The 25,249-nt window shown below is 38.3% G+C and overlaps 1 protein-coding gene across 7 annotated transcripts; it reads right to left on the bottom strand.

The window, feature by feature from the left end:
- On the bottom strand, positions 1 to 24,674 carry TRA2A (transformer 2 alpha homolog). 7 transcript variants are annotated; one of them, XM_040066607.2, is made up of 8 exons: positions 24,449 to 24,674; positions 15,367 to 15,500; positions 13,638 to 13,803; positions 10,011 to 10,199; positions 2,514 to 2,629; positions 1,948 to 2,055; positions 1,171 to 1,238; positions 1 to 991 (listed from the first exon to the last, which is right to left on the bottom strand). In XM_040066607.2, exons 1-8 carry the CDS (start codon positions 24,482 to 24,484, stop codon positions 981 to 983), a joined length of 828 nt encoding a protein of 275 aa, XP_039922541.1. In that variant the 5' UTR covers positions 24,485 to 24,674; the 3' UTR covers positions 1 to 980. The 7 variants fall into 7 exon arrangements, with proteins under 7 accessions (XP_039922541.1, XP_039922613.1, XP_039922987.1 ...); XM_040066679.2 differs by having other exon boundaries at positions 1,948 to 2,052; XM_040067053.2 differs by having other exon boundaries at positions 15,367 to 16,091; positions 24,449 to 24,667.
- Between the last annotated feature and the right edge of the window lie 575 nt (positions 24,675 to 25,249).

Genomic DNA, 25,249 nt, shown 5'->3' with positions numbered 1-25,249 from the left:
TCAGTGGACTTAACTTTTATTGAGGGAAAAAAAAGGTTTACATGTAGCTGTAGGTTTTTCCATCCATACTTCCAAAAGTTCAAAAAGGACTGGAAACAAAACTTGCTCCATCATTATTTCAATACCAAAAAGTTGGCATATTTTTCTTTCATGAACAGCAAATTATATAACTAATTGCTATGTTCAATAAATATTTTTTCTCCTGCACCAATTATGGGAAAATATTCAACCAAGTACCACAAAGACCCCAGGAATTTAACAATTTTAATTTCAACTGCTATCCACTGTGTAGCAATCCAGAAACTTTTTTCTACAAAACACACAGCCTTAATTTTGAGTGTACAAGGATCTATTCTCCCAGGCAGTCAAATATCAAATTCTGATCTAGCTCAAATAGTCTACTCTCAAAGCAACTACTTGACCAAAAAAAAAATTTAAAAAAAAAAAAAAAAAATCCTCTGGTTCATGACTATCTAAGCAAATTTATCATTACAGAAAAGGCTCAAAGTCATTACTTGTTTATCAAAGTAATAGGTAAACATTTTAACAGAAAGATTAACAAGTTACTTGGAAATGCAGGTTTATGTTAAAGTATCCGAGTGTGTATACTACTATGACATGCAAGCTTTAAAAATATCAATGCTCTCTTCTGATTAGTCAGGAGTCCAACTGTTTTAAAAACAAAATAGGAATGACTTCCAAAATGTATCAGCACTTTGGGGTTCTCTATTTCATTTTGCTCAGGATGTTTTACTACACAAAAACTACAACAATTACAATATTTAAGAGTATTACAATAAGAAGGGATGGAAAATAGGAATACTTCAACTGAAAATATGTATATTCTAAATGAACCAAAGACTTGTGAACGAGCTGGAAGAAGGACAAGAAAGGGAAGATGGAAGGGAAAGCAGTAGGGATGCTAAAGATCTGAACTTTGTATTTAAAAATCAAGTCCTCAACTGTAACTCTTCCGATCTTCAATAACGCCCTGGAAAAAACAAAAGATGACACAATTAGTAATTACACAATCATAAACTAAGTGTACACATTATCTCAGCTTGACTGTGCCCAGCTTCTTTTGCTTTCACATTCAGAATTCCCATTGACCAATTCATGTAACAATGTTTATGTCAGCCAGATTCTGTTTATTCACTTGCATTTACTTACTTGGACTATAGGAACGGGATCTTGATCGCGATCGGTATCGACTATAATAAGGCGATGGTGATCGTCTCCTTTAAAGGAAATTAAAAAAGAAATCTAACAACATGCATTATGAAAGAAGCCCTATTCACATCACTTCTACAGAACAGAACCACTTCCTTAGCACTGAAAGACTTGGCCTGCATGAATGATTTCGGCTTTAGTTGGCTGTGGCTTATGGTTATTTAACAAATGCTTTTATATTTCTCTATTTGATGTGTTTAAACTCTAATATATTCCCAAACAAAGAATTTAATAAACTCTCACTAGCCTTACAAACATATGAAGTGCTTTTCCAGATGCCTACAATTCTTGTTGAACAACATTCTCTGAAACCAGATAACTTTCAAAACAGCTAGATGGTTATGAAATGTCAAGCATTAAAAATCCCATCTACAAATAATCCCTTTTTAAACGGCAGTGTGTATCAGCTGTCCCTGGTTCTATATACAGCATAGAAAAACGAGTTCCCTTTTTATCTGTCCACTTGATTCCTGGGGTACATGCTCTACACCTCCTTCACACAGCAAAATTAACCCCTTACCCAACAGAAAAACCAAATTACACCAACACTAAAGATTCTGACTACTTTAAACCCACAAAACCTAAGGGAATGAGGCTCTCGCACATAACGGGCATGAATGCAGAATACTGCTACAAACGGAATAATGTGTTTTGTTGTCTAACTTTTCAACAAATCAACAAATCCACTGTTGCAGAAAGAAAATAAAGATTAGGTACCTGTATCTGTAGTCGTATTCTTCGTATCTGTCATATCCTCTGTCATACCCCCTATCATAATATGAGTCCCGACGACGACCTGCTCCACCGCCACCACCTCCTCCACTGCTATTAGGGGAAAAGAAAAAACAAAAACAAAACCCCCTTCATATATCCACTCTTCACCTTGAGTTGAATTCTTAGATTAAAAAAGACATAAAATAACTTTTATTTATTTAAGTGATCTTGTAGTAAATCAGATAATTAAGACTAAGCCACAAAAATCTACAGAGAAAATATTTAAATAAAAACACCTTCAAAAACTCCCAGAAAAACGAGCGATTTGACTCTAATTCCCATCAAAATCAAAGGCTAATGGGCACCTTAGTATTTCAGCAGGCTAAGGATATATTAATTGATCATGCTGGATATTATTTTTTAAAAACAGGTCCTTCAAGATTCTTATAAGTAAACATACAATAAACTACAGCAGGATTTAAGGGTATGTGAACCACAGTACTGCATTCTTTATAGTAGTAATATCTTCAACCAGAATCCAGCAATCAGTTTAAATCCACTGAACTTACTGTGTTGGCCTGCCCATGTAGATGCCTGGGGTGGGTGTATGTGCTCTCTTGGTGATCGAATAGTCCACTCGAATCCTCCTGCCATCCAGCTCCATTCCATTTGCATGCTCCATTGCCTGCAGGAGAGATAAGGAACAGGGATGTGAAATCTGCAACCCACTGCTAACTACGGAAGGCTATGTACAAACGCATTATTTTCCACCAGAAAAACAAGCCTGGAACTTGTCTTGTTTAAACTGGTTACTAGTGCCCCACTGTGGCGACCGGCTCATCTCTTGTCCCCATGCCTGCCGGTGGTGTTACAGGATTGCACTGGGGTGCCGAACTAAATGCGACTCTCAATCCCTTCTTAAGGGAGCACAGGCTAACCACTAACACAGCCACTCTCCCTAGACTTTATCTTCTACTCATCTGAAAGGTAAACTGCAAGCCAAAACAGCTTTTTTTTTCTGAAATCTGCATCTTTCCTACCGCCGTCTCTGACCCAGAGGGGACGGGCGGATTCAAAGGCTGTGCAAAACAGTGGCTTCCTGTAGGGTGCATATGGCCGGATTACTGCTCGTCGGCTGCCATTTCATGCTCTCCCAGCCTCCTGCCATCTCCCTTACAAGGACCTACTTCAGCAGAGCTTAGTAAAATGGCGGGTTCAGCCTACATGGATACCTAATTACAACCTTCCTCCCCACTCCCCCTCACAATAGCAGCTCGCTTAAGTGATACACACAAGGGTCTGCGCTCACGCCCGCGCCTTCAGAGCCGCCCGCAGCCCCTGCACGCGCTCTGGGTGTTCCAGCCCCAGCTTCTCCACTCTCAGAATCAATACAAGGGCCTTTGACAAACTCAAACCATCAAAGCAAGTTTTTCAAATGAACACAGCGTACTCCTTCGAGAATTATATTAATGCAAAAGTAACCTAAAAACCCCAACTCCAACAAATCCACAATGGTTAATTTTAACAGCTAATTATGGACTTGAGAGGATTTTTAAGAATTTGCTTTTGAATTTTAATAGTTTTTGTTAGCTGCTACAGGACCTTTGAAATACCAATACACACCACTTACTTCTCAACACTAAGCACAGAACTTAGTCCAATACAGATTATTTTAATTTTTATTTAATTTTAATGCGTGGAGAAGACACACTGTTACAGTCTTGAGTTAAACAACATAACCACATCACTATTTTATATCTGCAAGAAACAACACCCAGCCTCGAAACATGAAGGTGCCTCTAAGCAGAGAATTCCTTTTACTTCTTTTTAATAATGAATTATTTATTCAAAAATCTCAACTCTAACAAGAGCCTTACTGAATTTACACACGGCATAAAGGAGATACAGAAACCTGACATCCACATGATTTAACCGCTGTGCCCAAACTAGAAGTGACTGATGATCACTAACATATTTATTGAGAATTAGTTTGTATTTTAATAATGCTGTTTGTGTCCATACTATATCGCCACCTAGTGATTTGTGTTCCTGTACAAAACTAACTACATTTAACCAACTGCAGGGCACAGCAAAGAGCATTACAAGTCTTTCAACATACACTCAGGTGTATTTTGTGACTAAAACACGCTCCTCAGCTTTAGTGTTCTAGCCTTAACATCTTTTTTTCCCCACAAGGATGACGTAAATTAAAGCTGTGCATAGTATGTGTGCACAAACCTAACAATGAAGGCTGCAAACATCTGGCTGAAAATAAACCTTCATGATGAAAAGCATCTTTCTGGAAACGCAGCAAGTTAACTTGGAAGAAATTTTCTGCCGCATGGCATTTTTAAGTCCAGTCAACAACTTGCAGAATAGTAAGCTTAGCTGACAAGAAGCCACCTCAAATCCAGAACATCTGGCATATGTGCCTTATTTACTTAAGCCAACAAACACCTCTTCAAGAGGAAGAGTTCTTTGACACTTCTTAGTACAGAGAAGAGCAACATACCAGCAAGAGAAATTAAGAACTGATTTTGAAAGTTGCCTGTTTGCTTTAGAAATACCAGGAAATGTGTTACATTTCAGTGGATAAAGATTAGTTCATGGTTACCAGACTGCATGTAACTCCTGACACCCTGGTCATAATGTCTAATGTCCTACCAAATATTAAAACATTAACTTCCTTAGGGTTCAGCAAGCTGTCAGCAATAACTGCCAAAATTTAAAATAAAGAAAATCTTTAATAGACAGACAAAAAACAATAAAGCCTCTTATAATTCTGACTGCATCCCCAAATGCAGGAAAGCCAAAACTGTTGTCATTTGGGGATGCAGTCAGAATGATAAGATTTTTCCAAAATATCTGAATGTTGTTAAAAGACTTCCATGGCTTTTGCAAGAGGACAGTAAGCAAGAAAACAGCATTCCTATAAATATATAATATTAATTCTGGCAGCAAACTCTACGGTAAACTTGATTTTTGTAGGTCACAATACACCCATATATGTTTGCAGTCAGAACACAGAATTAAGACTGGAAATGGTATAGGTTCAATCTTGGATTACGTTTTTAAAGTTTTAACTTTCAGCAGACTATCCATAATAAGTGTTATCTATAAAGTGTTAGTCTGACAAAATGAGCAACTCCTGAACTACAGTATTATCTCCAGTGGCTCAAATAAATCAGAAAGCACTGAATTTAACAAAGATTTCAAAGTCATTTGATATTTAATACAGTACGTAATACTTTCTACAAGTATGACTGGTTAGTTATAGTAAAACAAGTTTGGAAACACAACTTTTAATTAAACGCACAAACTTACACGGGTGGCTGGTATTAGTTAAGCAATCAAGAACCCACTAAAAAATTAAAGATTTTCAGTCTGGATAACTATTTCAATAACTTGACATCACTACAAAGTAAGCAACATACAGACTGAATACACCAAAATAGTAAAAACATTTTATATTGTGACTTATTTTGAAAATGAAATGATTTAAAAATAACTACACGAGGTACTGCCTTTTTTTTTTTTTTTCCCCACTATAGTTTTGGGGGCTTCTTCTTTGATTTTTACTGGAAGCTCTTCTCCACTGCATTTAATGCCACTCATAAAAACAACACCTCCACTCTATCACAGGTTGAGCAAGGGATGAAAGACATAATGGATTAGATCCCTCCTCTAGGATATTGATCACTCATTTAGTTCTGGATTTCCTGAGAACTGAAAGAAAATTAAAAAAAAAAAAAAATCTGATGGAATTAAGAAAGAAATTAAGAAACATCTTTTTACACTTGCTGCAGTCTGCCAAGCTCAATTTAAGTGTCCATTTCACTTTTGAACAACACTCCCATTTACATTCTCTAGTTTTGAGATTTCAAAAAAAATTACAGTATTGTCAATTATTACCTCTAAACACATACAATTATGAACTTAAGCATTGATAGATTCAATGTGCTCTCTTTAAAGCATACTGTAGAACTTCAGAGTCAAGAAATACAGGATTTTAGAGAACCAGAACAATGTTCCTGCAAGTATTAGCAATTTTATGGTATTTCAGAGTCTCCAGAAGTCTGTAACTTGTAACTCCAAAGATCTGAGACTTTCTAGTGCTCTTCTCTGGTGTATCAAGGGTTGTTTTTCATACCATGAAAAATACTTAAACCATTTCTTCAACAAGCCATGGGAGTTTTATTCAGTAATGTTGGTTCTAAGCTAGTCTGCTTCCCCCACAGATTATATGCTTTTCAAACTGAACTGATAAACTCCATTATTATTCTGGTCTTTGACAACTAAATGATGGTAATGAACAGTACCTCAGAAAATGGTTCTGGGAAGATGGTCAAAACTTTTTGAAGAACATCTAAGTAACATTAGAAAATTCCATATTGCCAACAGCTGCTATAGCTGATGCTTCTAAGATGAGTTCCTCCTACAGACAGTACATTCATAGTAGCCTCAAGTTTAAACAACTAACACTTCACAGTCTGAGCTACTGAAAAGCTGGTTTAGCAGCATATGAAATCCCTGGCAACTGTAGTAAGAACCACATCCCTAGAACAGCCAGCACTTTTCACTCATGATTTTCTCAACTTACTGTTAAGTAAGACCCTGACACAATCAATTCCTCCCCCATCAATTTAATTTTTTTCTCATCCTAGTCCCTAGAAGTTTGTGATCCTCTTAAAGACAGGAAGAAAATCCTTATGTGATGGGCAGATCCTCTATAATTTAGTGAAAATATTGCCAAACAACATTACAACACTGGCTCCGTGCCAGTGTTGCCAATACTGCAAACTATGTAAGAGTGTGAGAAACAAGTCTTGAACAGATGTTTATAGATATTGCCCTTTGCATGTTGCACATGTTACTCTGAGGACTTGGAAAAGGGTGGCCAAGACAAGACACTACACCACCCAAGGCAAAAAAAGGAATACCAAATGATTTAAAAAAAACAACAACTTTTTAAAATAAAACAACTTGACAAAAAATGAAACCCACTATACCCATTCTAAAAATAGGTACATAATGACAAGTTTTTCAAACAGGCTTTGCACAAGCTGACAGACAAGAACACTGTATCACAGCAAAACTTCATGTTTCTAGACAACCATTAGACATCCATCAGTCCTTGACATTTACTGTCTGCTATCACACTCTGGACTAAAGACAGTGTTCACAAGCATCTTCAACATGGGTCAAAACCTAAGAATCCAGTTGAGTGTTATTTTGCAAATGCTATACCACTGCAATAAAAGACATCTGATGGAGAAGGAACCTTCTGTCTGATCATGAAGCTTCATTTTAACCTCAGCAGTTTCAAACAGACTAAAAACATATTCTACAAGTAATCTCCTAGACTGGACACCTGCTTTGAAAACTTCTTTAACTTCCTGTTATAGTGGAATGTCTGAAGCTACTGTGATGCTTTGACAGCTTCTCTGTGTAGTAGTTATCAAAAGCTAAGCTTGTGTTCCTATTAGCTCATGAACAGCTAACAACAAGGCTGCTATGGTGTCATAATCTGGAATTCTGAAACTTTAAAACAGTTTAAGTAAAAATAAAACTGCTTCTTCCGTGCTTTTAGGACACTGAGAAGTAACACTTTGAAGAAATGCTATTTTACATTGGCTTTGCAGTTTCAATACATTGAGCTAGTTGACAACTCAAAATGTCATTACCACCATATGGACACTGTACAAAGATCCTGATGGATTTCAGCTGCGAGAGAATCCATGCACAACTGATGCTGATCTATCTTTAAGTTATGAAAGTTTAAACATAACTACTCACAATTAATCTGATGTAAAATTTTAGCATTACCTGTATTTCAGAGCATGCCTCCTGAGAAGCTTTGCTGTGCTAGCCTTCCTGAAGGGCAATAGTGAAGATTATGGAAAATCCTCATTTTTCTGTAGAGTTCTACTTTCATTTAATCCACCTATCTTTAAAAGAGATGGAATTTAGTTCAACATCTCATCTCTTTTTTAGATGTTTAGGAGGTTAAAGGTTTGGGATTCTGGTGGTTGGCTAGAGATTTTTAAGTTGTTATTTTTAAGAGGAGTTACTTACTCAAAACAGAAGTAATTCAAGTGACATTGCTTTTATGCATACTCAATTTTTCAGACTATCTTCCAACAGATTTAATTTCTTTCAGTGTTCTCCTACAGGGCCTGTCACAAAATTTCCCACTTATAGCTACACATGTATTTGTATGTATGTTCCTACATTTATGTATCTCCCCATTCTCTACATTGGCTGCCACCTATTGCCATCTTCAAATCTGTCCTCAAGGCCCATGAAGTAAGTCAAATAAACAAGTTTTTCTTCTATCCTTCTTGCCAAAGTATTTCAGTTATTTCAGTTCTAGGTGCTGGGAGGGTTTGCATCCTTTCCCCCAATCTCACAGCACCAAACCGTTGGAAGAAAGTAAAATGGGTTTAATTACATTCCAAATTATTTCAGATCCTGCTTCAGGCCCTAATCTTTACTTCTGTATTTCTGAATGCACGCAACATCCCTTTTTGTTTTCTTTGCATTCCAGTTTCATAGCATCTGCCAAAACAGCTTTATACTAAACAAATTACTTCATGCTATTTACACGGAACATTTTAGGAAATCCATGGCATCACGCATGACCATTGCCCGGGGCAACCAGGAAAAAAAACCTACTTCTACAGACATATGAAGCTGTAAAACAGACAAGACTGGTATATGAGTGTGCCAATGAATACTGTACAAATACTTTGGATGTGAAATGTTTTACCAAACAGCCACTATTTCAAAAACCCAACAAATTCAGTGTGCAACGGCTAGAAGTCAAAAGAGAGCAGACAATTAAAACCAGATGGATATACAGCCATCCACATCCCAAGACCCTCTCTACCAACCTGTCCAACTGAGAGTGTAGGAAAATACAGAAGGGACACTAAAGGAAGTTTTGTGTTCTTTTACATACATCTATACATATATATACACATATATACATCTACACATATATACATCTACAAAGACTACTCTTTCCATAAACTGATTTTCAGTTGGATCATACCAGAAGTCAAAGACAAGAACTAAGTATAGTTCAATCAAGTAATCCACAAAACTATTTTTTTCATTAAAATATCATCAAGTAGCAGAGTTCTCATTATTTAGCTCCTGATAGGTTTCAGTTATCATCCTCCCTGCTTTCAATGCTAAATGATCTATAAAGAGAGAAGTTGTATTTAATACCTCCTTATAAATAAACCTATCAAATACACACAGAATCAAACAGCACATCTGCCCAAACTATTGATCTATAAACAAGATGAAATCTGTGACTCAGTTTGTTCCAAAGAAAGAGATAATCACACAATGCAAGCTTGAAGACTTTTTTTAGAGGGTATATTAAAAGTAAAAACTTTTAATATCAACTTTATCTACAAATGTCAGTAAATGTGGTAAAGTTCACGATATCATTACAAGGGTAAAAAACCTACTGCTTACTGTACATTGTGGTGAATCATAACACAGGCCTGCTGCTCATATTCTTTGATTCTTTCCTTACATATCAATTATAGTAACAACTCAATCTAGCTTTTAACAGCTATCTGTTAAACAACCAGGAAAGCAACTGATCAAGGCACAAATCAAGACAAACCCCCATGTTTTCCAAATGTACAATGACATGTCTAAGAGGAGAAAATGCAAGGGGAATATCTCCAGAATTTTGGTTCAGAAAACAACTTAGAACTTTAATTTCCAAAAAGTTTAAAAAAATACTTTACACATAAAAGCATGAAAGATTTATTTGCATTTTGAAATAACAGACTAAAATCAAAGTTCAGTGCTCACTGATGATTTAATACAGACAGCTTATGCTCAAAATCTGCCCAGGCATCTGAACACTGAACTCAAATACTTCATTTGTTTAGAAGTGCCATACTGCTTGAACAAAGATTAATAATTTTAAATTAATCTCAGTGTGAGTGAACACATACTCAAAAATGGGGTTTTTTTTTTACAGACAATTAATGAAGATACTGCATAAAGAGCAAACCTAAAGAAGCAAAGCATGCATTTACCTCTTTAGAATCATCAATTCTCTCAAAGTAAACAAAAGCAAATCCTCTTGATCGTCCAGTCCGTTGATCATAAACCACATTGACGCCAGTCAAAGGTCCGTAACGGGAGAAGACTTCACGTAAATCTCTCTCAGTAGTGTACAAACTGAGCCCAAACACTCCAAGACAGGTGTTAGGATCTGGATTAGCCTGGTAACACAAATGTTCAACTTTAATTAATTTTAGGAGAAAAAAAATATATATATATTTATATCAAAATTTATCAATTATATAAAAAAATTAATCTGAAGAAAACTAAACAGGTTAATACACAGCTTAACACTTTAACAGTTATCATTCTAATTGGAATTCAAAAAGCAGCTACTTCCGATGGTTTTAATTAAAAAAAAAGACCATGACAAATTTCTCACATTGGTAAAAACCTCAGCTGATAAAATTTAAGCATTCTGATTTACAGAAAAGCTACAGAACAAGAGGAATCCATGTTATTAGTATTTCATACTGAAACTACCTACAAGAGGCAGACACCACATACAAATCTGTGCTGAGAACAGGTCTGCCAGCTTGAACTCCCACCTTCAGCCCTTCTGCATGGGCATCAGAGGCACTACAGATTGCACAGTGCCTCCAGCTGCCCACACTGCATGTGAGCACTTGAGCTCCTAAGCACAGACAATTGAACTGTAATCTACCTTCTACTGAAACTTCCTCCACCTCAGCATTTCCCATCCAACTATACTGAAAGTCAATATTTACATTTGAAAGTTAATCTTTCCACTTGTAAACTAGATGAAAGGCACCCGCTTCTTTCATCTAGAGAGAACAAGTGCTGAAGGCCAGTTATGTGAAACTGTAATCCAAAAGCATGCGTATTTCTTTAGCACAACACTCTTGACTCTCTAACATGATGTGGGATACTTAATTTCACTTCAACTAGACAAAGTCAAATATGTAATAGTACAAAGTACAAGTTCTCTTTTAGGTTCAAAATTTCTCTACATGCCAGAGAATTTGTATCCAACATAAAATCCACTGTAAGAATTATTTTGATCAAAATCAACATGTTTTTCCAGTTAGGTTTCTGGCACTTTTAACACTAGATGCAGCAATTTAAAACACCAGCAACTGGCACATAGATTTAATGTGTCTGCCAAAATAACAACTGGAAGTTGATACAACTGAAATCTGTATTTCAGTTTCAGGTAAGTCATTTATGCATAGTAATTTATGCCTCAGAGCCTGCTTTTCAGCCTGATTCAAAGACTGAGAAAGTTTAGATCTCCTGTCATTTTTTTTCAGTGCATTTATTCAGAAACCTATTGTGAAAATAAGATGCCTGCACTACTCATATATTTGACGTTCCTTTCTTTCCATTTGTCAAAGTTCAAACGTCTGTTTTAAGACATGAATCTTCCACAGTTCCTCACTAAAGCTGAAGAGCAAAAGACCCAGCAGTTTGTAATTCAAAAGTTTTAATTCTACATGTCAAGATTTGTATTTCGACTCCATATTTCAATCTGATACTTAATGGCACAGGCAACTATATTCATGTTATTACTGAACTCCTGTAAGTATAATGAAAACTGTCTTTTAAATCATTGTTTGGGTAAATTCCTCAACACATCCATACCTATTGCCCTTTTTTAACATCCCTCTTACACCTAAACCCTATTAATTTTTCTGAGGCAAGAGAAGTACTGAGATCACTCTGCAGACCCTAAGTGCCAAGTGCCACTGGAAGGCCTAAACTGACTGTGGAGGACTGAAGGGCAGCTTTTGTATTAGATTTTTGTACTGCCTCCCATTAACGCAGTATGCATGCTCTCTCTACAAGAAAAGAAGTGGCAAAATTGCTACTGATTTTCCTGGTGTATTTAGGACCTTGTTATTAAGGGGATTTCAAATCTGTCTAATTTCATTTTGACACTGCTAGAACTACTCCTTAGAATTATCGAGAAATTCACTGTGAAAACACTCATAGTGTTTCACAAAGTCATTTCCAAGGCAGAAAAACATCTTCACATAGCAAAGCATCCTAGTATTTCCTAAAGTAGTAAAGTGGATTCTTCCACCTTTCACTTGAAATTCAGCTATTTCTGCCAATTTTTCAAGATACGAGATTAATATTTACTACATAGTGATTAGATGCTGGCAACAATCCATAAAAAGCAATGAACATTGCTTCACCACAGCTTAAGCCACTGCATGCTAGCAATGCTGGAGTATTGCCCTTTCCCCCTTTTGTCTTCTCCCTCACATTGCCATTACCTGCTCCTGGTGATCTGCTTCACCAAGGCAGGCCTGCAAAAAAAGCCTGTATGCTTTTTGACAGAATCAATTAAAAAAAAATGCAGACTAAACCAGATTAAAACTAAAAGGATCAGAAACATATCTCTGCCCTCAACAAGAAAAGGCACAGCTGTGTAGCTGTGTGCAGCAACATTCATTTAGCTCAGCCTGAAGTGATGTGAAACCAGAAGCTAAAGCACTGAAACAGATTAGACAAGAAACTGGAGTGGAGGGCCATGAAGAAGATTAGGGGATTGGAGTACCTCCCTTATAAAGAAAGGCTCAGAGAGTTGGGCCTGTTCAGACTGGAGAAGAGATGACAGAGGGCATCTTATCAATGCATACAAATATCTCAGGGGCAGGCATCACAAAGATGGGGCCAGACTCTATCCAGTGCTGCCCAGCAAGAGGACAAGTGGCAACAGGCACAAACTAAAACATGGTACATTCCATCTAAATATGAAGGAAAACTTCTGAGGCTGTCTGAACACTGAAACACACTGAACAGAGAGGTCCCCAAGTTTCCTTTTCTAGATGTGGTCAAAACATGCCTGCATATGATCTCGTGGAGCCTGCTCCAGGTGCACCTGCTTTAGGGGGGCAGCTGATTTCCAAAGGTCCCCTTCAACCCCAACCATTCTGCTGTTACAAAAGACACCGGGAAAAATCTCAGAATGACAAGATTCGTATTTCAGATTTTCTTTGGTTTAGCTATACTTTTTCCTGCTCATGCAAGAAGAGACACTTCTCATTTACATTTTGAAGACTTACTGTGCTTCCTTTTCTCAACTGTAAATTCTTCTAGTCTACTATAAAGATTTACATATTACCTAATAAAACAGAGTTTTACTTCAAGGTAAACCAAGTTAGATAATCAGAAGCATAAAATCACAAGCAACCTTCAACATATGCTCTATAAGCAAATAAACACTTTAGAATTTCCTTCTATGGATCCCTATGTCAAATACTGTCAGGTTGCCAGCACACAGAGGTGGTCTCATTTTTGTAAAGGTTACATATACTTGGAATGGTAACAAAAAAAATCAGAACAGGTCAACTTCTAGATCTGACAGAAGCCCATGTCACCATATCTGCACACACTGACTTGCAATAGAGAGTTTTTCAATTAATTTCTACTTCTCCGCCAGTTGCAGGCCCAAGAAATAAGTGCTCAGCTGTAAGGACAAAGATTGCTCCATACATACTCCCCACTCCCACCCAATTACCATATCCTCCAGTGATAAAACAGGAGGTCAAGCTCAGCCTGCAGGTAACCTGGACTACACTAACAAGCAGCCATTGTTTGCCTGATACTCAGCCTTTTTGAACATAACATACTCTGCTGCCAGTGTGCCTCCTCCTGTTGGACATCGGAGAATGACTACGGCTCCTTCGACGACGGTATTCTGGTGTGTATGATCTGCTTCGAGAACGTCTCCTATGGGAATGAGAATGGGATCTGGAACGAGTGTAACGTCTGTGCGAATGTCTTCTGGACCTGGATCTTCGACAAACAAAAGGCCTTTAGTCAGGTCATATGCATATGGTCATAATGTATCGAACTGTAAACCACAAATTTTCTAGAGAAAAATACTTTTAGATGATGTCTCCAATTAAAGCCATTATGCTGCTTCTGCCTTGCACATCTAAAGATTGCATGGATCTCTAATAACCTGCTTGGTAGCACCATTTTTAACTCTTTGAGAGTACTTCTGGCATACTTGGAGGATTATATTCACTACAGTTTTCAGGAATTTCAGAGTTTAAACTTACATCAGCTTGGTTGCTTATCTAACTTACAACTGCACAGTGACACAGAAACTAGATATGCCACACTGTAAAGCACTATTCTGACTGAAAAACTGAAAAATCTGGCAGGACTACAGTGCTGCAGTATCTACAAGTGAAGTTTGTCTAGGCATGAAAACTACTCCAACAAAATTACTCCAAAAATTAGACCAAAAAAATAAAAGCAAAACCCCAATACCCGCTCTACTCCTCAAGCACGTCTTTGCAAACATCTTGCTGACAATAAGCTGTTTAAAACAGGTAGGTAATCATCTGGCTAAACACTGCAAGAAGAGAAACTGTAACATTAGCTAAATTTTGACAATTCGGAGCACAGCACCTCTTTCAGTTGCTCTGGTATAAAGCATATAAATAGAGTAAATGTATTACTGATCTCTCCCAAGAACTGGGAAGAATAAACAACATAAGACTATTCCTCTTCCTCCTCTAGTGCTACAAATGCTGTTTTCTGGTTTCTCTCTTGGCGGTTAAAGATAGATTCAATAGCTCTCCCCATTTGCATCAATATGTTGGTAAAAGGGAACAGAGAAGACAGGTAGCATAAACCAGGTAATACTCATGACACATTTAGAGAAAAAAGCCCAAGACCTTTCTCTTCTGATCCGTTCAAGCTCTGTCAGAACCAAGAGATATAAAGCTTTACCTCCACACATCCATACTTGGGTAGAGAAGGACAGATAAGGACATGTGCAGCACTGAAAAGTGAACTTCAGAGTCTCGTAACTCAAGACCTATCCACACCAAATTTAAGACATAGTTTTTGACAATGTTTCTAAAGCCTCCAATGAAAGAATGTCAGGAACATTCACACACACTGTTTTCCAATATTTCCAGCAGTTAGCTTACTCTTTTTATCTAACCCTGATACCTTTGCACCAGGTCTCACCTGTCTTTTTTTTTTTCCCCTAAAGGAGAGGTCCATACAAGAATTTCCCCATAAACAATTTTGGGAGAAGGAAGCAGGAGCTCCACTGAATTGTAATGCAATCCAATCTCTCTCTTCTGCAAGAGACAAACCTTTACATTTCAGTTGTGATTTCTATGTTACTGCTTCTAATTACAGTATTTTCCCTATTTGTCCCCATGAAATAATTTCCCAACTTTGTCCGCTTATGAGCGCAAATAGGCAAATTAACGTATCCCTGTTAATACATCTCCAAAAGTTTGTAATTTTTACAACAGGGGAAAAGAAATTTCATCAACCTACCAAAATAACAGCAGTAACACTGAGCTGACATGAGTAAGTTTCTGAACGTACCTTGATTTTGATCTTGACCTAGAGTGCGATTCAGAATGTTTGGAAGCCCTCGATGGACTGCGAGATCCTGACCTGCTCTCTGATTTTACACGAGCAGGACTCCCAGCTGGAGATTTTGACTGGGAGCGAGACTCCTAACAAAAAAGACAGTATTAAAAATGGTATTGGTTGTGTAAATGCCTAACTCCTAACATTTAAAGTACAGTAATTCTATTATATTGATTGCTCCTGAAAAACAAATGGTTAGGCAATACCCTCCAAAACAAATTTCATTTCGCTAACCCACTGTTAATATTGTATGCTTGCCTCAAATAGATCCCTGCTTGAACCAGATCACCAATTCTCTATTAACTAAGTAATCATGCAAATTCATCTACAACTTGATCATACAGACACTGGAACATAAACCATACATTTACTTAACCTAGGACCCATTCATTCTTCCAGATTCTTTTAATTCTACTTCACTCTTGCTTTCTACTTTTCTTCATTCTTCATTGAGTTTTTCATTTTTCATACTTCGTGTATTCTTCCCCAATTCAAACAATTCATTATAGCCTTAAAAAAATATTCAAGTGCTTCTATCTGACCAATCTTCTGTTCAATTTTTTCCCCCATTCAATTTTAATTTTCTGATCTTTAATACTTTTCATTAGCCTTCTTTTATCTTGATTTATCTTCCACATTCTTGGAAAAAACTCTTCAATTTCTTCACGAACATTAACCTTAATGGAAAAAGAACATTTAGTATATTTAAGCACGTGGGGATTATAAAACTCTGCTGGAGTTCAGATGTTATCTACCAAATTGAAAAGCCAGCAGGTAAAGTGCAAGAAACTATTTTATAAAACAACTTTTTTAAAAAAAATATCTTTAAAACTGCATAAGTGTCTATGTTCTAACAATAAGCTTACTGAGTTCTCAGTGTTTTACTGTATTGGCAAAGCTACCCTCCTCCCCTCTGAGATTTTTTTGATAAGATACATAGATACACTAAATACTAATTAGCACAAATATACTGAAGTATCTGATATCAGTGATTCCCCCCCCCGCCCAAATAATAACTATGTGCTTCTCAGTATTGAATATCCCAAATTTTACTCCTACAGATTACTAAGACACTCTCAATTCAACAGAATGGCCAAAGATTTCCAGTCAAAACCTATCTATGCACATACTTACTTGCATAATACATGCACATAGGTATAAGCAACATAAATTATTATTCTTCCTACTTTTTCTTCCTCATTGTTATCCTGTTTTCCTTATATAATCCATATAAACTAAGATGCAGAATTGTATAGTTAAAGTAATCCAATAGAAGTAAAAACAGGAGAGGTTTTTTTCTTGCATGGTAAGGCACACAAGAGAAAAACTAGGAAAACAAGCAAACAAAGAGCAGGTTAAGATTTCCCCACATTTTATAGTGTACAGCATTTCTAGGGAGCTTAGCTATAAAAACCCCTACAGAATAGTATGCCATATATATTTTTATATATATTTTAACTTCACAAAATAATTAATGAAAAAATCACAGCGAGTTCCCCTCCCAAAGGCGTTACATTTCATGTTTATTTGCAGAATTTCTCCTCCTGACTGTCTCCACAATTTTTTTTTTTTTCCTTCTTTCTCTACCTCAGTCCAGATTTGCACTTTCTTTTGCAGTTGGAATTCTTCACTACTTTGGGCTGGAGTTCTTTTTCAAGGATGCTGTCCTCATATTTCAAGACAGTAAATTCAGCAGAAAGAGAACCTGAAAGGCTCTTTACTAACAACTATTAGAGCCACTCTACCATTCCCCTTTACCTCGGTAAAAAGCACAAAGGACTCGTGAAAAATGTCACCTACTAGGACGATAGGCCTGCCAAGCTTTAACAATGAAGGCCGAATTCAAACTTGGCTGTAATAGGGTCTGTGTAAGGTTACCCTTATGAAGATGGCAATGTACTGCACTAACTACAGGACTTCACTGAAATAAAATAATGTGCATGCCTTTAAAGATTACCAAATTTAATCTGGTGTTTTGACATTTGAAATCCACTGTTTGCAATAAAGAAAAAATTCTCTTATAAACCACTAACATGATCTTTTTATCACCTCTGTCTTTGCACTCTTCAATGTTTGACAGCCTCCTAAATTCTCTTTATAACTCATCGCTTGCAAAAATTGCCAATTTCTCTGGGAACTATTTGTATTTCTCTCCCTAGTAAAAAATGATCTAGTAATAAAGAAAAACATTCAAAGTGACATCAGATTTAGAAAATACCCTTAAATGAAAAGACAAAGAATTCACCCTCCTCAGACACTCCTTCTTCGTAAGGACACTGCATTGTCCGTACTTTTTACATCTGAAAGATCAATTCTTCAAAAAGAACTCTGGAAACTTGAACAAAGGGAATCCCCCATCCCACCCCCTGATCTCGCACAATCTATAAGTGTAGGGAGGTGCCGAAAATACCATGGACCCAACTGCTCCCATACAACGCAGAAGTCAGCCTAATGTTCTTAGCTATTCAACTGAAGCATCCTACAATACCACCCAGAGAGTCTTTAATAATATCAGCTATGACACCAAATCTGTATAAAGCTGACAAAACCAAACATTACACAACTTCATATAGGTTAACTCCTTTGGGAAGTATCTGTTTAAGACCCTTAGGGGCTGTATTCCCAAATATACAACTTGAAAACTGCAGAGACAGAGGGACAATGCAAATTCTCAGAGATTTCAAACTTCCTCAGCCAAGTAACTGTAGATATAAACTGCAGCTGAAGAGAGATTACCTGATAGCAGGTGCACATTGTCATTAGCAAGCAATTACATCTCATCTTCTGATGCAACCTACTTACAACTCCTACAATGCTTCTAAAGGAGACTAAGGGAATCACAATAACCTGCAAAACTTTAAGGACTTAAGGACGATGCTGAAAATGGACCTAGATTTATATCACCAAGACTACAGGCAGGGATTAAGGGATTCAGAGCTTCCAGGAGTCACAAAGAGAGATTTAAAAAAGTTTTTCTCCTCTACTTCCCACTATTATTAAGCAATTAGCAAGCTGTATATTAGTCTCCACCACAGTCCAACCCAATTGCTCTTCATGAACTATTTATATCCATTCTGCAATATGCATGATGAAAGTATTCAACATTCCTAGTATGTCATCTTTAACATAAGAAACCAGACAACTCTATTACCCCGAAGAACTAAAATACCTTACTTTTGGACCAGACTTAGAGCAACCTGTGTGTTCTCATTTTAGCTCTGTTTTTACCACAGAAACTAAATACTGTTTGGAGAGAAAAGACTAAAATTGCAATTTGGATCCTCTGCACTTTTCTATCTTTCTGTTCTAAAGTTCCTCAGTCATTTAAGGGCCACAGATGAGACTCAGCTTAAACTCAGCTCCTCATCACACCAGCTTCCTACAAAACATTCTCTATCTTAATGCCTTTGGCTTCATTATGCAGCTCTCCAGTCACTACTTTCACCCTTACAAACTTGTAGGCAGATAATTCACTATCCCCATGTCAAACTCTAGATTTGCTGTCACTAGAGCCTGCAGGAAAAGAAGCAGAGTTTTGTAATATTCTTCATATCAGACTTCCCTTTCAAAACAAATCCTGCATTTGCCAGTGACACTATTCCCCAGGAAACTCCTCTCCCCAAAACACCAAAAAACCCGCTCACCCAAAGGAAAAACATACACCCTCCCCCTCCCCCCCCCAATAATAATTACCAAAAACCCAACTCAATTGTAACAGTGTGCTTCTGCAGAGTGAGATGTAGTGGTTCCTCAAATACACATCAGGAAATGGAACTAATGATTCACCAAGAATTGGAACTTGGAGCCAGAATAGTAGACAAACAAAAAATCTAAGGTCTGCAGCTTCAGTTACTGATTCTCTGGATAAAATGCACAGTGAGAAGCATTTAAAAAGAGCACTAAGGAGTATTTTTAATCCTTGTTCCCTTTTTTATCTTCTTTCTTCCCAGGAAGAGTTACAAACCAAAGTGGTATGGAAAGGATCTTTCCTCCTCTCCCCCATTACTCCACAATCATATAATCCCAGATACTGAACAGCTATCAATAACCTTAGATGATCCATCTGAGCCAGGCATCAGTCAGGCCAAGTATTTCATCCAAGCTGTTTAATTAATTCAAAAGTTCTATCTACCACTAAAAATCCTTGCCTTTTTCAAAATAAATCCTACTTTCCAATGCAATTACTACTTAAAAAGCATTTAAAACACTTCTATGCAGAGGGGAATTGTAAAGTTTTGAAGGAGTATTCTTTCCATTTTCCACCCATCAAGAGAAGGTATGATCAAGAACATGGGGGGCAACCACAATAAAACAAACAACTCCCCCATCAAACCAACTAAACAAAACAACCCTCCTGTTCTTTCAAACTACTCTTCTGTCCTAATCTTGTCATGCCTTACCTTAACTCTCATCTTACAATTTCAAAATAAGACCGAAAGGGTATCTAAATTTAGAGCAAGATGCTAACTAAAAATAATGATATAAGTTTAAATTAAGCTTTCTATAGCAAAGCATGAGAAATGGAAAAAAAAACAAACAAACAAACCAAAACACACCAAAAAAACCCACAAAAACAAAACAAAAAAACATTCAATCACACAGAAATTTCAGGTGAAATTCATTTGACCTAGGGTGAAAAAAAAGAACAGGACAAATGGTGTAGCAATGCCATTTCCAACAATCCTGTTAAAGATTCTTAGAAGTCAAACTCTACTAAGAGGGGACAGAAAAATATAAGCAGTCAAAAAATAAACATAAATTTAGCAGCAGCCCACATTCACGGGATAAAACTGTTAAGCTAGTGACATCTCACTTATGAGGACAAGATTATGTTTTGGCAGCAATCTACCAACTTTCCTTCAAACTCATGAGAGAAGTTAAATCCTTTTTGCTTCATGCTGTGATCTGTCACTATACTAAAAATAAAATGAAACCCTTAATTAGCAAATAAAATGGATCCCTTAATTAGCTACTCTTCTGTAAATACTACAATAGTACATATAATAGGCTTCTGTAAAAAAGCCTATTATAAGTCATAAGTTGTTACCTTGAAGACATCTGTATTTTAGAAGTTACTAACATAAGCAAACTTTGTGCATTTCTCAATGAGCCTACTTATGAAAAGAAAGGGGAAAAAAAAAAAAAAAAAAAAAAGAAGAAAAGGCTTCAGCAATAAACTTTTTGAAATAATCTTCTCACTGAGGCTTGAAAATACACCTCTTCAGGGAAGGTTCTGTAGTCATTCCTTTACCACACACGGAAGACCATAAAAAGAATTTGTGTTAAAAAGGACCATTCTTCCCAGGTGACAAGGTCCAGAACAATGCAGAATTTATTAAGCTTGATTAAAACAATAACAAAAAATTGGACTTCTAAAAAAAAACTCTCCCACACTGGTCATTAGATGCCGCAGGGTGACCACAGCACTCTCCACGCGAATGCAGAACCCCAGAGCATTAGCAGCCCATTGTGCTTGTGTTTGAAAAGGTGTGGAAAGCAACACTGCTTCCTTTCCATAGAGGTGGCACATTGCCACTGCAGGAGAGATGGAATATAATAGCTAAGCAAGCCCGACCCTGACACCGTTGGGTATTTTTCTGCCAAAGAAATCATCTCAACGTTGATCAGTTAGGTAATTTTCTATGTATTTAAGTATTTTGCATCCAAAATTCATGAAGCAAATATAAGGCACTTGCACAGCTAAACTAAAAAAATCACTTGTGTACCCATGAAATATGCATACTTCCTTCAACAAAATGGGCCACGCACAAAATCATGCATTTCTTGGATGTATATATTATACTACTCATCTCACTGTGGGAACCTGCATAGAGCAGGATCATTAGAATGCAGGCAATCAATACAGAGCTGTTAAACTGAATTTTACCTTTGTTCTGATAAAAGGTTTTGCCTGTTTAGACAAACAACACATTAATACTGGTAGAAAGCTACTAAACTGTTAAGATTGCAGAAATCAAATGCTACCAGAAGCTCAAAAGAAAAAAACTGATCAAAGTTTCTGATCAAAGTGGAGCTACTGTAGCGCAGAATTGTGCAGACTCCCTTTTGTTCACTGCTCTAGGAAACATTTAAAGCTGCAGCACAGATTGAACACCAAATAAACAGTAGCCTATAAAAAATAACAAAAAATATGAAAGGAAGTAAGAGTTGCCTGCCATCTGACAGAAATAAAAGATAAAAAAAGCCTCATTTGTCTAATCTGCTCACAAAAAGCATTTGATAGTGACAAAATACTCTGACGTTTCCAAAACCAAGTCACTGGATAAGAAGCGCAGTTTAAAATCTCTTTTTTTATTCTTAATGTCCATAAACTTAGCTCTAGCACATCCACTATATTTTTAATTCTTCTGTCAATTTTTTTCCACTACATCACCATGCTTGAGGAGGGGGCTTTCTTCTGCTCGACCAGCCACATTCTTAATAGAAAACTTGCTTAAGTTGAAACAAAATGACACAAAAACAGAGCAGATGTTGATTAGTCTGAGCATATTTGATTAACATTGGCTTTAAAAAAAAAAAAGTCAATAAAGGAGTGAGTGCAAGAAGGAAAAGCTCTACAATGACTTCACCCAATATTTTAAAAATGGAAGTTACAAAGAGTGCAAACTAAGCAATTTCATTGGAAAGTTATTTCCATAATTATAAATTTCCTGTTCAGATTAGTTAATATGATTTTAAAACCATGAATTAGAGGCAAAGCACATACAGTATCTTATTGTCGATAAAATTAGAATTTAAACAAATTCTGCTCATACTCAACTTTCACTGGAGCGCTTTGGGGACAATATGCATCTACACAGATGAAATATAACAGCCCTTAAACGAAACTTAAAACACCCTTACTCCTTTGGCATTCAGTTTTTAAAAGCACATCACACTAATCAGCACTTAAACTGACAAGCTGGAAGAATTGAAAGGGTACTCAGAATTCTTATTTGTGCCAAATTCCACAAAAACAGGTTCTTTACAAACTTTCTTCCAATTTCTGCAGTTCTTTCTCCCAATGAAAACTTCTGCTTTATTCTCAGTGCTCCATGCCTAGATGTAACAAACTGAAGCACCAAGACATTCAGTGCCTGACAGAGCCCTAACTAATTGGGAATAGCAGACTAAACACTACACGTGCTTAATTTTATGCCTGTGAGCACTTTCAACAGAAATGAAATATAAAACATTAGTATGAAATATAATTTCTTATTTCAAGAATTTTATTACCATTACAACAAAGCAGTATTACTGAAAAAGAAAAAAAAAATAAAAAGGCTTACAAATGTTCTTCATTAGAACCATAAAATCCCCAACTAGAAATCAATCAAGTACCTGCCACTAGGCTCAGTTATGCCATACTGATTGAGAAATTTCAAGTGTAGGGAGAAAAAACAAAAGAAGTTTTCCAAATGAAGACTCTACAGTCAGTAGCTCTTTCCAACAGGTAAATTTTCCATCATGAAAAAAGAGAAACAACTGATAAGCAGAAGTCACAGAAACTGCTACTGCAGTAGGACTTTTCAGACTTCATATACTCCCAAAACATTTTACTTCTACATTTGGCAGGAGGTGGCGTGGAGAAATACTTAAAGTACAGAGCTGTAACAGGTTTGTAACATAAACAGATCCATCAAAGAGCCCAATACCAATGTTCTGATAATTAACCTGATTTCTTTCCTAACAATAACCCACACTGGGAATACAGACAAAAAATATAATCCTTAAAGATACAAATTTTGACTCTAAAATGAGAGATTAATGTAATCCTAAAAACCCCACACACAACCAAGCATACTCACTGCTGAAGTTTCTGAAACTTAATTGTTTCCCCTTCAGAGATCTGTTTATTTTCCCCAATATTGCTTAGCTACACAGCCACCTTTTGTCCAAGCAATCAACATATGAGAAGGTTTTGTTTACCTCAAGTGTAGCTAATAGCAGCTATTGCACAGCTAGGTAACGAACTTGCAGCCTATGGATTTTTTTAACCACCACAAAAATGGCAACAATAGTCATGTAAAAGTAATTTTTGGAAGGTAATGCCGTTCTTCCAAGATTCTATTGCTTGTTTCCCCAGTCAGTAACTATATATATAACGGGAAGGCTGCTGTCACTGGATCATCAGAGTCACCAAGAGAACGCTCAGATGTTCCTCTAAACAATCTCTTAGAAGAACAAAAAGAAAACCTCTGCAAAATTTAAAAAAAAAAAAAAAAGTAAATTGTGATGGAGGCATACACATTTCGTTCCTGTTTCAAGCAGCTTCTAATTCCTGCTTGCCTTGATCATCACTAAAAAAAACATAAAGAAAACCACAAAAACACTGAAAATGGAAAGGACCTGTCACACGTGTATATGAAAACCCGCAGCCATCAGAGGGAAGATACAAGCCTAACGAGGTTATAAAGCCACAGCAGCTCGTTCGAAGCCCTCAGCTGCACGATCGATGACTTTCAATGGTTTAATAACGACGGCCAGACCTCCCCAGTGGCCGGAGAGGGCCCGGCCCGAGGCAGCTCCTGAGCCGGGAGAGACCGCGCACCTCGCACAAAAGGACGCGGGGTCCCACCTCTTTCGGGCGGAGGAGGCCTCGGCGGTACGGCTGCGGCCGGGGGAGCGGGAACGGGCAGGACAGCGACCCCCGGGCCCGGCGGCAACGAGGCGGCTCGGGACCGCGGGAAGAAAACAGAGCGGCGGAGACGAACCCCGGGGCTACAGCAGCGCCGTTTGCACAGGATCAGCCTGCGCTGCCTAGGCAGAGGCCGGGCCGCAGCACCGGGACCCGGCAACCGAACCCTGCCGGGACGACGGGAGCAGGGAGCGTGTGAGCGAGACGCGGGCAGCGGAGAGGGACGCGGGCCGTCACCCACTACCCAGGCAAGCCTCGGGTACCTGAAGGAGCCATTTTAGAGCCAAGCTGCGCTGCCCCCACCCCCGCTAGGCCCGAGGACGCCGAGCGCCGCCACCCACCGCCCCCGGGTCCGATCCCCTCCTCGACAGGGCCCGCGCAGGGGAGGCCACTCACCCTCCCCTCGAAGTTGTTCTCCTCCACGTCGCTCATGTCTGCAAAGTCCTGGCCACGGGGTTGGGGCGAACGGGGGACGCTAGTCCCGATTAGCAGCAATAACACCCACGGCCGCTGTTATCGCCACCGTTACCGCTACTGCCGCTATTACCGGCACCACCGCCTCCCGCCCGCGCCTCCCGCACCGCCGCAAAATGGCGCCGCCGCGGCCGCTCCGTCTGCGCCCGGCACCGCGCTCGGGGCGGGGCCGCGCCCGCCCCTCACAAAGGAGGCGACGAGCGCTGCGGGGAGACCCGCCGCGCATGCGCGCACCCGCCGCCGCGGGAGCGAGCGCGCTGCCCCTCGGCCCGTCCCCGCCCGGCCCGGCCCGCCCCGCCCCGCCCGGTGTGCGGGTGTTGCCGCGAAATGTGGAATATGTAAACAAATGCTCTTAAGAAAGAATGTTCTTTGATGTCTGATATTTGTGAGCTTTCGAGCCTAATCAGTAAGAAGGGAGATTTAACTCCTGAAACAGGCGATGTCTAGGCGTTAAAAAGGCTATGGGTAAATTGCCTCGGTAAGGTTCAGGGCTGGACATGTTTCAATGATATCCGACCTAGGGGGAGGTTAACGAAGCTTGGGAAGGATGTACCAGTGATAGTGGACACAAAGAATGCAGAATTCACGGGCCACAAGTACATTTGGTAGGACTCCCAAGATGAAACTACTAAAACTTGGCGACTGTGCTGAAGCAGCTGACTGGGTAAAAGGTAATTCCGGCAGGGGGAGATCTGTGACCGACTCACAGACCACCGACTCAAG

The sequence above is a fragment of the Hirundo rustica genome, chromosome 1, assembly GCF_015227805.2.
Source record: "Hirundo rustica isolate bHirRus1 chromosome 1, bHirRus1.pri.v3, whole genome shotgun sequence".
Classification (NCBI taxonomy): domain Eukaryota; kingdom Metazoa; phylum Chordata; class Aves; order Passeriformes; family Hirundinidae; genus Hirundo; species Hirundo rustica.
This window is presented reverse-complemented; position numbering and strand designations above follow the sequence as displayed.

Coding starts and splice junctions, on each gene's coding strand:
- TRA2A (XM_040066607.2), bottom strand. CDS start 24,484: ATGAGCGACGTGGAGGAGAACAACTTCGAGGGGAGG. Junction 2,630..10,010: donor GAATTGATGATTCTAAAGAG/GTAAATGCATGC, acceptor TCTCTCCTGCAG/GCAATGGAGCATGCAAATGG. Junction 1,239..1,947: donor GAATACGACTACAGATACAG/GTACCTAATCTT, acceptor TTTCCTTTAAAG/GAGACGATCACCATCGCCTT.